This window comes from Vanessa cardui, chromosome 7 (genome assembly GCF_905220365.1).
Source record: "Vanessa cardui chromosome 7, ilVanCard2.1, whole genome shotgun sequence".
NCBI classification, from domain to species: Eukaryota; Metazoa; Arthropoda; class Insecta; order Lepidoptera; family Nymphalidae; genus Vanessa; species Vanessa cardui.
In genome coordinates, this window is record NC_061129.1 from 5,531,857 (window position 1) to 5,546,241 (window position 14,385).

At 34.2% G+C, this 14,385-nt stretch overlaps 2 protein-coding genes across 2 annotated transcripts; one reads left to right on the forward strand and one right to left on the reverse strand.

Annotated features, from left to right (window-relative positions):
- Positions 1-704: 704 nt before the first annotated feature.
- On the reverse strand, positions 705-9,153 carry LOC124531160 (NHL repeat-containing protein 2). Its single transcript, XM_047105633.1, has 11 exons — positions 8,789-9,153; positions 8,531-8,697; positions 7,834-7,993; positions 7,458-7,636; positions 6,999-7,146; positions 5,805-5,972; positions 4,460-4,624; positions 3,915-4,034; positions 3,240-3,344; positions 2,449-2,558; positions 705-2,150 (listed from the first exon to the last, which is right to left on the reverse strand). The coding sequence occupies exons 1-11, from the start codon at positions 8,943-8,945 to the stop codon at positions 1,338-1,340; spliced, it is 2,292 nt and encodes a 763-aa protein (XP_046961589.1). The 5' UTR covers positions 8,946-9,153; the 3' UTR covers positions 705-1,337.
- Positions 9,154-9,668: 515 nt separating this feature from the next.
- Positions 9,669-14,155, forward strand: LOC124530801 (cysteine protease ATG4B). Its single transcript, XM_047105106.1, has 9 exons — positions 9,669-9,977; positions 10,050-10,245; positions 10,316-10,462; positions 10,729-10,808; positions 11,278-11,426; positions 11,950-12,084; positions 12,275-12,373; positions 12,591-12,756; positions 13,080-14,155. Exons 1-9 carry the CDS (start codon positions 9,857-9,859, stop codon positions 13,136-13,138), a joined length of 1,152 nt encoding a protein of 383 aa, XP_046961062.1. The 5' UTR covers positions 9,669-9,856; the 3' UTR covers positions 13,139-14,155.
- Positions 14,156-14,385: the final 230 nt, after the last annotated feature.

Here is a 14,385-nt window from a genome sequence, read left to right on the forward strand (position 1 = left end):
GCCTTCTACCAACCCGCATTGATGCGTCGTGGTGGAATATGTTCCAAGCCTTCAAATGGAACAGGAGGCCTTAGACTAGCAGTGATAAATTTACAGGCTGTTAATGTTATTCATCAAGCCCCAAGCATCAAGTTTGTACATACAATATAGCTGACTGATTAGCAAATCGCATCCAATATGTACATCTAATCATGATTATATACTATTCCTTTTCGATGTATGTGTAACCCACACATAAACAGTCTTGCTTGATTTATAATCACACTAAACTTAATGAGTTAATTAAATAATTTCTATTTATCTTCAACACCAAGTAACATAGTGACATCATTAAATCTGTACATATAAAAAAATTGGAGTGTCCGCAATCCTTATGTTATATTAAAATAACTACTTTTTTTGTAAATGTATATGCACGGCATATATATCAAAAAAACATTTTTTTATAAATTTTTGTTTGTCTGACTGTTTGTTCCGGCTAATCTCTGGAACTGCTGGACAGATTTTGATGGAACTTTCGCTTGCTGACAACTGATGCAATAGGGAGCAACTTGGCTACAACAAAAACTTTTTTGTTGAATATAAACGCGAAGTCGCAGGCACAGCTAGTTATTTAATAAGACGACAGCTTTTGTTTTAATTATTTATTCACAAAATAATACATAACACTTTTATATACATATTTTGCGTTTATCTAAAAAAAAATAAAACGTAACAGCATATTAGTATAAAACGTATGTTAACTTAAATCTCGTTCTTAAAACTACAGTTAAATAAAAATAATGAAAAATCATATGCTTACCCCATTAGTATTACTTACCGGCTACTTATGGATAACCCAATAAATAAACCTTATGTCAAACCGACTGTTAAATCAAAATTTAGCGAACTATTTACTATTTGGACACTAAAACTTAAATGATAATTGTTTAATCAATATAAAACATCAAGTTAAATTGTTAAAATCCACGTTAAAGCATTTGTGTCAGACATCATTTGAATATATATTCAAATTTATTTGTTCATAAAAATATCTAGTTATATGTACAGTATAACATATAAACATTTGAAACTAATAACAGTAACAGTGTACAAATGTCGATATTTATCTCGAGGTGTGCAAAAAGTCTTCATGCACAGGTATTCAGGTATTTAGTTCAGGCAAATGATAGCGCATATTGATCTATTTACTTACGAAGGCGCGCCCCTCCACGATAAATTATTGTCGGCGTATTATTTTGCATTAGTGTGAGTTAGTGTCGCTATTACTTACAAGATGTATTAGTGTGCGTGACGTCAAAAAATGCTAATATTTAGAAAAGACTGAATTAAGTTTCCTACGTACTAGTTAGTTTAGCTTCCGATTTTTGTTCATTTCGATTTACGGGATTGACTTTACATGTTATCTTGTAAGATTCAATCATTTTCACCGAGTCTCGAACTAAAATAGTAGATCGTATTGTGAAAGAATGCGCAAAGCAAACGGAAGCGTCGCACAGCGCCGTTTGGAAGCTGAGGTACAAGCGATAATGGGTCTTATCTGTTCTGAATTTAAGCTTCATTTCCACTCTGCCCGGCAACTTGGTGCCTTTATGCGAGCAACCGACGAATTCGAAGTCGTCAGTCGTCACGTCCTTATCATTTTCGTCACGAACGCAGACGTGCCAGTTCTGCGGCGCCCCCGGTGTGAACTTAACGCTTCTCGTTTCAGCGTCTAAGCTCACATTGAAATATATTATGAGATTACCGCATTTTCTGTTCACGAATAAGTCATTTTTATACAGTATTAGATTCTCGGGTTCGGTGAATTTCGGATCTGGAAGACGTACTTTGAATTCTTGGCATACATTTTTGGCTAGGTTCAGAATTTTTATGCTATGATTATTCGTGTCGGCTATGTAGAGATATTTTCCATCCGTACTGGTCGAGAGACCCGAGGGTTCGTTGAACTTAGCTGGGTCGGTCGTTTCGATCATGGTTGGATTCAACGTGGTCACCTTTTGAGGGCCGACGTCTACTTTCTTGATTTTGTGATTATACGTATCGGCGACGTACAGAGTTTTGTTCGACTCACAGTAAGCGACGGCTAATGGATGTTGCAGTTTTGCTTCTATGCCCACATCATCAACGTCACCGTAAGCGAAAAGATTCTGTAACAAAATAACATTTAATAACAGCGGTCAAAAACCAGTAAACCAATAGGTGTTGTAAATAAAGTGTTCCTGTGTGCGTGTATGTGTATGTGTTTGTTTGTGCCTGCGTGCGTGCGTGCGTGCTTGTGTGTGTGCGTGGTTGTGTGGGAAAACCATCTCAGAAACATTCCAAGGCTCAAATTGCCAGCAATACGAGTCTGGCAATTTTTTTTATCGAAGCGTTTTCTTTATACATTGGAATAATTATTTAGCATAAGTAGTTGTGTGTGTGTGTTTTGTGAACTGAAATACTTACTAAAGGATTTCGATCTCCGCCACATAGCGTAGAGACCTGTCCAGTAGATAGCGCTAATCTTCTTATAGAGGAACTCTCCGAATCTGCTATGAATATTTCCGGACTGGTACCTGTGTATAAAATAGCTCATTATTATTTCATCTTATGGTGCCACTGTAAAAAGACATACATTCAAGTTATTCATAATAACACTATGAAGTAACGATTAATTTATATTTTAATTACAAAGTTATTTTTCAATTAACATTTTCAAGACGTCTACATTTACGAAAAAAATATAATAATAACAAAGTATCAATAGGAGCGGCGTGGATTAAACTCTACAATCTATCCTCTGTTCTCCAGAAGGGAGAGGTGTTCTTTGCCCAGTAGGACGTTAACAGGCTAAGTACTACTTAAGTAAGTAAAAGTAAAAAAAAAGTAACAGCCTGTACATTTCCCACTGCTGAGATAAGGCCTCCTCTTCCATTAAGGAGAGGGTTTGGAACATATTCCACCACGCTGTTCCAATGCGGGTTGGCGGAATGCACATGTGGCAGAATTTCGATGAAATTAGACACATGCAGGTTTCCTCACGATGTTTTCCTTCACCGCCGAGCACGAGATGAATTATAAACACAAATTAAGCACATGAATCAGCGGTGCTTGCCTGGGTTTGAACCCGCAACCATCGGTTAAGATGCACGCGTTCTAACCACTGGGCCATCTCGACTCTCTCTTAAGTAAGTAAGTACTTAAGTAAGTACTTCACGTTTATTAAGTAATGTAATAGATGGATACGGTGGACTCACCCGTCCGCAGCGTGAGGCCGGAGGGCTGCGCGAAGGCGGCCGACGCGGCGTAGGCGCTGTTGCGCGCCGCCTCCGCGCCCGAGCCCGCCACCACCGCGCACGTGCCTGCAGGTTAACTGATTACAGATTACTGACGTCACGAAAGTGGTCGTGAAGACAACCGAAAAATCAGTGTTCGAACCCGCCACCACCGCGCACGTGCCTGCAGGGGGAGGGGGGGGGGGTAACTGATTACAGATTACTGACGTCACGAAAGTGGTCGTGAAGACAACCGAAAAATCAGTGTTCGAACCCGCCACCACCGCGCACGTGCCTGCAGGGGGAGGGGGGGGGGGGTAACTGATTACAGATTACTGACGTCACGAAAGTGGTCGTGAAGACAACCGAAAAATCAGTGTTCGAACCCGCCACCACCGCGCACGTGCCTGCAGGGGGAGGGGGTCACTGATTACAGATTACTGACGTCACGAAAGCCATCGTAAAGACAACCGAATAATCAGTGTTACGGAGATAACTTGGAAGCACCTCTACAACTCCCACTGATTACGTTCTGAGCCAGGATGCGATCTCAAAGGACACACCCTCAGAACGAAAGTTACTCGTTAATTATATAGAGATAATAAAAATTGTTACAATACCAGAATAACCGCTTACTATTAAACTAAAATAACTTACCCTCAGAAAATGCCTTATATTTCCACCAGATGGTATTGTCAAGGAACAGAGCCCATATTTGGTGCGAGCCAGCGCAGGCGATCAAGAGCACTCGGCGTTTCTCGTCCTTTTTTTCTTTTTCTGTAATGAAAATAATTGAAGTGAATTTAAATATCTACATGATTATTCAATTGATAATTAACTAATCAAAATGAGAGAATAAATTCTTCCTTCGATCGGATACAAAGAACTTCTAATTTTGCCAATCTGTAAGGTTTTCGTACATTCTCGATGTTTATTGGCATTTTTTGCTAAATTAGTTTCTGAAACTTTAATATTACTCCCATTTAACTCATATTTGAACTCTTATCCTACGAAGAAAGAAATACAGGAATAGTACCGCGTAACAACGGCTAAGAACTCGAGAAAGGAAGTTAAAATTCAAAGATGTCATATGAATATGTTAAAGATCCGTTTTGGAAAACATAAATGTGGAAAAAAGGAAAAGACTATAAATACACAATATGTATGTACTTCATTTGATTGCAAAAAAAAAAAATAAGTACCTTTAACATTCTCCTTGTCAGGCTTGTCGTTGTCGAGGGGGGCGTGTCCGGGGGGCGGCGGCGGCGGGGGCGGCGCGGGCCGCACCGACATGTCCATGTCGGGCGTGGAGTACAGCAGCACGTCCCACGGCGACGACAGCGCTTGCAGACCCAGACATTTTCCCCCTGCAACGCCATCAGGGATTATACTTTTGACGACCTCCTGGTCGAGTGGTGTGTACACCGGTTTTCATGGGTACGCCACTCTGAGGTCCCGGGTTCGATTCCCGACCGAGTCGATGTAGATTACCATTAGTTTTCTATGGTGTCTTGGGTCTGGGTGTTTGTGGTACCGTCGTTACTTCTGATTTCCATAACACAAGTGCTTCAGCTACTTACATTGGGATCAGAGTAATGTATGTGATGTTGTCTAATATTTATTTTTATTTATTTATACAGTGGTTCAATAATCATTTCGAATATAAGTCTATAGCATAGTCTTTTAACAAACTATTTGTATAAAAGATACGATCATTTATACCTTTACTATTGTTTCATCCTTACATTAATAATTAATGTTTATTTTATTTTATTTATTTATTTTTTGGGAAACAAACAATTATAATTACACTTAAATCAATCATGTTTCCACTTAAAATTAATACAAATAAATGACATATTATATTAAAAATAAAAACAAAAACAGAAAGCACGGAATGAACAAAAAGCAGCTACGGAACAGTTAAGTTATCAATTGAAACATTTTATTCTATTTGTTTATGTTAAATGAATATTCCTTCGTGCAGTACGAAGGAATATTCGAGCAAAATATTATCTTCATTGTTTTCGGAGTTACAAAGTTTTTCATTCTATCACACTATCACATGCTAGGGTCGCTGGGGGGGGGGGGCGGATGTCGTTGGTTCCGTTACATTCTATCACATGCTAGGGTCGCTGGGGGGGGGGGGGCGGATGTCGTTGGTTCCGTTACATTCTATCACATGCTAGGGTCGCTGGGGGGGGGGGGGCGGATGTCGTTGGTTCCGTTACATTCTATCACATGCTAGGGTCGCTGGGGGGGGGGGGGGCGGATGTCGTTGGTTCCGTTACATTCTATCACATGCTAGGGTCGCTGGGGGGGGGGGTGTCGTTGGTTCCGTTACATTCTATCACATGCTAGGGTCGCTGGGGGGGGGGGGGGTCGTTGGTTCCGTTACATTCTATCACATGCTAGGGTCGCTGGGGGGGGGGGGGTGTCGTTGGTTCCGTTACATTCTATCACACTATAACATGCTTACATTCTATCACACTATAACATGCTAAGGTCGCCGGAGGGGGGGGGGGGGGGGGGTGTTGGTTTGGTTACCCTTGTCGCCGACGGCGGCCTGTCGGCCCGTGCCGGCCAGCACCTCGACGCTGCCCTCGTCGAGGTGCACGGCGCGCAGCGCGTGGTTGTTGGTGTCGCACACCACCAGCACGGCGCTCGACAGCCAGCACACGCCCTGCGGCGCGTTGAACTGCGCCTCGTTGAATTCTGGAAAACGTGATCCGATAAAATCACGCACCCAAATTCCCCTTGGCTCGAGTTTGATAAGTAGTCAAACATTAATTACTTGTTATACTATGCACATGCGGTAGCGTGTCAGCCAATTTCAGGTAATTCAACTGGCGAGCAGCACCGTGTGTAATTTTACACGAACCATTTGGAGCCACCTCATAACTCAAAAACTATTTGACATAATCGTCAAATTTACATATATTACGACTTGCGAAATATATATGTGCTCCAAATTTCATAAACACATCTCAAACGATTAATTAGATATTAATGACAAAGAATCGTCATTTTTATCACTGACTGACCTATAGATCAAAACTATTTCCCAGTTCCAGGTAACCTAGAAAGTTATAAATTTGGTATACAGGTAGGTAATCAGGTGCTATATGCACCTTAGACTACAATATATTATCCTAAATTATGGAAATAAATTATGTTTTATGTACTTATAATTACATTCAGGACTGGCCATAGTACTTGGCACCCATTTAGATCTCACTCTTTTTGTCGTTGAAGTCAACAACCAAGCCTGATATCTTAATATTGTACTTGGCTCTCATTTTACATTTATGTTTTTGATGGGATATAAATTAATGAAAGTATGAAGATTATATGTAGCAGTTTGTAAAATTTCTATCGCCGACTCTTCTCAGGACAGTGTTTTTCTTTTCGGAGTCGGTAGTGGTGTTCAATTTGACATCAATAAGTAAGTTTAATGCTTCCATTCAGTAAAGGAGTTTGAGTTGAATTTGAGTATTGTTTGGTTTATATTTGTTTAATTGACATTGATCTTACTGTTCACTATTTTTATTTATTACATATTATCAATAAAAAAATGGAAATGATATACAAAGGTAATTTATTCTCAAATTTACTATATGTGATTTTGCAATGAGTGCAAACAATAGTTCTTATAAAAATGGTTTTGCCTGGTTTTTATTCACAAATTATGTATTAAATCAACATGTTTACAAAAATATTTGTGAATATTAATATGCTTACTTCCGTCTTTAAATCCTGGTTCAGTTCCCCCAATAATACGCAATATGACGCCCGAGCAGTCTGTCAATAGTACTCGATGATGGCCGGTATCCGATATTGCTAGAAAGGGCTCTTCCCCACGACCACGATAGAATGGATTCAGTGCAAGCTAAAATAAAACAAAAAATTATGTATAATTAAAATTAAAAAGTTTCTATGTGAGGTTCTTCTGCACATTTGTAATATGGTAATGGTTATGTATATGTGATTTAATTATATGGCATTTAATTGGCAAGAAATATTTCACATTTTTTGTCATATTGTTCCATGCTGTGTCGGATAGCAACACTAATAAAAATGAATAAATTAATGAATGTAAATTCTCTTGTGATAATGACTTATTACATAATATTCATAATAAGGATTGAATATAGCATTGAACGCAAACATAGATAGCTTTAAAATAAAACTATCACAAACCTTACTGGGAAAATAAAGGACATTATTCTCCTTAGTTTTTAAATGAGTATTTATTGACACAGGCAGTGAGACTGTCGAGAGGCGTGATGTGAAATGTCGTATAGCAGCACCGACGTACCAAACAAGTTCATCCCTGTGTCCTTCTCCAGTTATGATAAAGATTGGCTTGTTAGATGGACCTGAAAATGATAAAACTAATTAAATCAAAATAATTATTCTAAAAGCCTCTCAAGATTATTGATGATTAATGAGTGATTGTTTAATAAGCCTGTGTCTTTTTGTATAGTAGATTTAAATGTATGATCTTAAAGATCATAACAGTAAAATTAAATAAAAAAAGTAATTAAATTTATGTAATATTATGAAGGATTCATACCTAATATAAGAAGGGTAGGCCAACATCTTATTCCCAATGTTTCCCACATACAACTATCAGAATCATTTACTACAGGATGATGAATGTTGTATCTCTGTACGGCTGCCAGCACATTCCCAGATACCTTCTCATTACTAAACTTAGCACAATGTACACCAATCTGTAATGCACAATTGTTCTTAAAAGTAATGTCCTAATAAATAAGTTAATTATATGAAAATCCACTGCTTCTTGCCCAGATTTGTTTCTTTGTTTACAATAACAGATAATAAATACATTTAAATAAATTGTATAAGACTTTAATACAGCCTTCACCCAGATGGGTGTAAATTAAATGTAGTTCTCTTGAATACAGCTTGAATTTTAAGCTATTACTGTAATGTATTGTTTGTTATTGCTTATGTTTTAATACATAAAATTATCTTGACCATTATTTTATATTGACCAGTCTTGGTAAAGCCTCTTTGGTATTATTATGAATATCCAAGGTGAACTTAGTAATAAATTTCTAAAAAATTAAATTCTATGTGTGTTATTTCACTATAATCTACTATTCTCTATCTATTTAATAATTATGGAATAATATTTTAGATTATATGTATGGCCATATATGAATAATAACACCTGAAGCCATAAATATGCTGATAGTTTTGTTTAAAAAATTAAAACAGAATATTAAGAAGAAAAATAAACATACCACAACCAGATTATTATCGGCTTTATGTAGTTTTTCTAAATGTGCTAAGTCTGGCAGTACATGGTAGCAGTTTATGCAGCAGTAAGTCCAAAAGTCCAAAACAACAACTTTTTCTGCACAATGCTGATTAAGGGAAAGCGGTTCAGACACATTCACCCACTCCAAATCTACAATATAATTATGGTAAAATATTCATTCCTTTATGGTCTACTTACTTATGCCTGTTGGAAATGTTATTAAAAATGTTTAAAATTTTACTTTTTTTAAAGTCTTCAATTGGTGGTACCACTGCCCAAACTTTTTTAATGTGGTTTACTATGAGAGAGTCACGTTCAGCTTCACTATTTGCAGATACCATTGCATCAGTTAAATCCATACATGCCTGGGCTACATAATCAAGTGGACTTGATTCCATATTTATAAAATAAAATGAATAATATTTTTTAAAATAATCAATTGATGTACTTTATTTTGCGATTACTTTACAAGAACCAAATTACTGTCTTAAAAACAAAAAAAAATGGAAAAACGACTACACTTTACGCTTGTCGCAAAATATTATGCAGATTGCGGTCTGCCAGTGCTTATATTACGCTTTGAAACTTTGAAATGATAAATGTTTACCTACGTCATTGTCATAATTGTGTCAGTTAATGTCATTGTAACTTTATATAGTCGTGTGTTAAATACCTACAACATTTTGATAGCACTGTAGGAAAATAATATATTTTAAAATTAAAGAATTATTAATAGCCCTTGTATGGTTGTATGGCATTTTTTTTTTAATAAAGAAAATAAACTGATCCAAACGAAAGTTTTGTTATAGTATAAACACACCTTTCTTTTACAATTCAACCTATTAAGTCTTCACAAAATGATCCTATTCCTAGAATATGATAAATATATAATAGATCTATAATATGTTTAGTATAGTAAATAAATTACCTATTTAAGTGGAGTGCGTATACATACAAACATATAAATATCTTACAAAATATATATCACATAAAATAAAAATTTTTGGATATTTGCATTAAATATGTTATTAAATATGCTTGATATTTATAATTTATAATTTGAAGGATTCGTGTTTAATAAAATATTTAAGTAGCTGGCAATATGGATTGTAACAGTTTGTGACGTTGAGACAAGCTGCAATGACATGTTTACAAAACATAATAATAAACAGTATTCTATCTACGTCGTGATTTGTTTCTGAAGTTGCTTTCTTTGTCAGCTGTTTTGTTAAGTTATATCCTGTTAACGTTCTTTTGTACATAATATAATATTTTACAATAAGTAATTGTAAAAAAAATATGCTCAAACATGGATGCCATGTTTGATATATGCTATCTTTCGCCCGATGGAAATAACGTTGAGCCTGATGATATTCCTAAAACAAAAGATAATGTTTGGATACTGGGTAAAAAATACAGCGCGGTGCAAGGTAATTTATAACGTAACCTACGTAACGTTTTGTTTATCCAGAATTAAAAGAATAAACAGACTTTTTTTTCAGATCTAGACCGAATAAGGCGTGATATAAGTTCTATCATCTGGTGTACGTATAGAAAAGGATTTGTCCCTATAGGGGATGAGGGTCTCACGTCGGACAAAGGGTGGGGTTGTATGTTACGATGTGGACAGATGGTACTTGGAGTAGCTCTTGTGAGAATACATTTATCCTCAGATTGGGTATGGACTCCAGAGACTAGGTAATTTCAACAAGGACAATTTATTATTCATTTATTTTACTTTATTTATATTATACTTGTCAACTTATAGAGATCCGACATATTTGAAAATAGTCCAAAGATTTGAAGAAAGGAAACAAGCACCATATTCAATTCATCAGGTTGCATTGATGGGGGCTTGTGAAGGAAAGGAAGTTGGTCAATGGTTTGGACCCAATACTGTTGCGCAAGTGCTCAAGTAAGAAAATATTCTAAAATTAATTGTTGTAATACAGAACATATAGTTCAAAAGTTATCATATTCACCCAAGTCATTGTGATAATTACGTAATTTTATTCCAATTTATGAAATATGTAATTTAATTATTTATTATTATTTTTAAATATCAAAACCTCTAAAAACAAAGAATATTATTATTTTGTTACTTGATATTAAATTCTTAGATATTTAATTAATGTATTTGAGCACTCTAAACTAATATATTTTTTAATGATCAATTTCCAGAAAACTAGTTGTATATGATAAATGGAGTTCCCTGGTCATCCATGTTGCATTAGATAATACTGTTGTTAAAGAAGATATCTGTAAGTACACACAACTATCTATGTGCATGTATGTATAGATACTGTATGCTATTTTAAAACATTTTATCTTAATCATACTGGTGTCATAAATAAATAGGCAAAAAAATTCTCCGCTTATTTATTGACAGACTAATACAACAAAATTCACCAGAATATATTCAACATAAAGGAATATATAATTAGTGTTAGTGACCTGGATGAGTAAAAGAATTAATTACATAGTAAATAGATTAAAAATATAAAGAATATATTTCCTGGATTAATGATCATCATTTGTAGGTACTCACACTTGATGAGACATCACTAAATATTTATGCATCTAAATTTCTTGTTTATTAAGTTCTTGTTTCTTTACCACTAGCAGGATTAGTATACTATAGAAAAGGATTTCCTTAAATTATCTGAAATTAAATTGAAATAATATTAGTATATTTGTTGCAAAATTAAAATTATATACTTTTGATTCCAGTGCAACAATGCATTGTGAATAATGACAGAGGAGACTCATCAGATAACCCAGACAATATTATTGTGTCAGATTGGATGCCACTGCTATTAATAGTACCTCTTAGACTTGGACTAAGTGAAATCAACCCTGTATATATTGATGGATTAAAGGTATGTTTTGTAATTAATATGTCATTTTATGTATTACTATTGTTTATACATATATTATAATTGTGTGAGTGACTGTGCCTGAATGTTGATAAAATTTGGTTTGAAGCAAACTTCTAGAGAGTAGTACCAGAAATTGTGGAAGACAGCTAAGTTTTTGCTTTGCCAATAGGTAATTTTTATTGGTACTTCTCTGTTACTGTTCTTGAAGAAAGATGCTTTCAAATTAAATATAATGCTGCAAAAAAAGGAGATTCAAAAATATAATGTCTTGTAAAACTTACTTAAATAAAGTATACATATTTTGATTTTAAAAACTTAAAACAATAATTACTTGTTAATATAAATAAATTACTCATTTAACAAACATAGATTTTTTAGGCTAAACTTGGGTTTAATCATCAATTTAGCCCAACATAAACATAGTTTTTTTAATTTATATATTCTCAGTATCTAATTCAAATTTAGGTTATTTATAACGCATATAACTGATTATGAGCCAATAACAGCATTTTTTAAATTTTAGATTTGCTTCCAATCGCCGCAATCAGTCGGTGTGATTGGCGGTAAACCCAACCAGGCTCTATACCTCATAGGTTGTGTTGGTGATGAAGTTGTGTACTTAGATCCACACACAACACAACGGTCCGGTTTAGTTGAGGTATGAAAACTTAATCATATTTTAATTAACAATATAAATAAGGAAATGAAAAATTAAATATTTTCTCAGATGGGTTGTTTGTCAACTTTAGAGAGTTAGTCTGAGATAATTAAAATATAACTGTGTTTCAGCCATATTTAATTATAAGCAATGTTTTTCGGATAATTTAATTAGTCTTAAATGTCTTCAGAATAAAATAACAGATGAACAGAAGGAAATGGATTGCACATATCATTGTAAATATGCTTCGAGAATACCTATGCTCTCCATGGATCCTTCGGTGGCAGTGGTAAGTGATGTTTGAACCTTAACTATTCTCATTTGTTATACATATAAAAATTATTCATATTATTAATACTATTTAGATTCCATTTTATCGCGATTTTTAGTCGCCATTTTAATACAATGAATTTAAGGACTGAAAATGGAATTAAAGAACATGTTCAAATGGGAATTTTATTATACTGACAAAAGTTATAGTTATTTATTAAGCCTTTTTTTTCTAGTGCTTCCTGTGTCGAACGAGACGAGATTTTGATGAGCTGTGCATAACAATAGAGAATACATTAATGCAAGAGAGCCAACCTCTGTTTGAAATTTGTGAAAAGCGACCTTCTCACTGGGGACCAAGTATAAATGATATTGATTTGCAGAACACAACTCTTTTCACAGGTATTTTTAAATTAGAATTTTTTATCCACTAGTAGCATTAATGCTCCTCGCTGAGTATAAGATCAGTGCGCTATGCAGTGTGCCGATTTCAGGAACTTGGTATAATATAGTTATAGGTTTATTAAATTTAATGATGATGTTACGTATTTGGAGTGTGACTACATCACTCTCTTAGTGTGTATCTGTGAAAGAGCGTCATTGAGGCGTTTTGCTCTTATTACGCAGTAGTCTTTATGATATAGTCCTACTATTTGGCACACATAGGTATTATCGATGTTTTATATGTGTTCGATTTCTATTAGTAAGTATTTTTATTGTTTCAGAATTTGAAGAAGTGGATCGGCAGTTTGATGATTCAGACGATGAATTCGAAATCCTTTGAAGCAACGAGAACTTATATGTTAATTATCATCACAATTAAATATGTTTTTGTTTCACAATTTATGTTTGAGTGCAGTGTAAATGCATTTTGTGTTCTTTAGTTTTTTATGTAGGTAGATAATTTTTTATGTTAAATGTTTCTTTTTTTTGTAATGGAATTAAATTTTGTAGAAATTGTACGATCAAGCAATTATTGGTCATTGTATGAAATTAAAATGTTACTCGATATAACGCACTGGTAAAAATCAATATAGATTGAAGCTATTGTGCCTAAGAAAATATTAATAATAAATATTGCTATATTTTATAAGCAGTTCTGATTTACAGTGCCTTTTGAAATATTAAAATGACGTGTAATATTAGACAAATAAGCTCCTGGGTTTGTAGATTTCAATTCTAATGCTTATGCTGTACCTTATTGCCAACTCTAGTCATGGTGTAAATAGGCGAGATAATATGTATTACTGCCTTAGGTCCGCCCAATTTACCCGCGTTTCGCAGCTAAAATATAATAAGTACAATTATTCGCAACAACTAATTCTTAAGTATTTTCAGTTTTAATCTTTTATGAATCCAGGTACAACGATCTTATTTAATGATAAGGAGCCAAACAACAAAAAAATCAATTTTGAGTATGTCAGCATATTACCACCACACAAACTTCTTTTTCCTTAATGACCATTCCAAATCGGCAAGCTGTAATTTTCAAGCAATTTGAACACATAGAATAGAATTTTAATATACAAAAAAAAACGAAATTAACAGTAGAATTACATATATATTTTTTTTATTAGATAAAACGAGTGGTATTGCGTTCTGATTTTATGATCAATAAAAAAATATGTCGTTAGTTTCAAGGTGAGATATCAAACTTTATTGTGGATTGGTTTCTTTTTTTGTTAGACAACTTCTAATTATTGTTACTCTTTAAAACATGTCTTATTGATAACTTTCTACATAAATTCAATTTTAACATGAATATTATAATATTAATAAATATTAAGTTTCAATTGATTTTTATTGTAATTTAAATTCCACATTGATTCATTATTACTTAATATAATTTTGATGTAACTGAATAATCCCTCAATAATGAAATGAATAAGATACCAATCACATATAGAGAACGAAAACATTTATATTAAAATATTTTTTACATATACACCAATTAATAAAAATAAAACCCAAAATAATACTTGATTATGTTTCATAAAGGAGTGTTTGGTGTTAAACCAGTACATTGAAAGA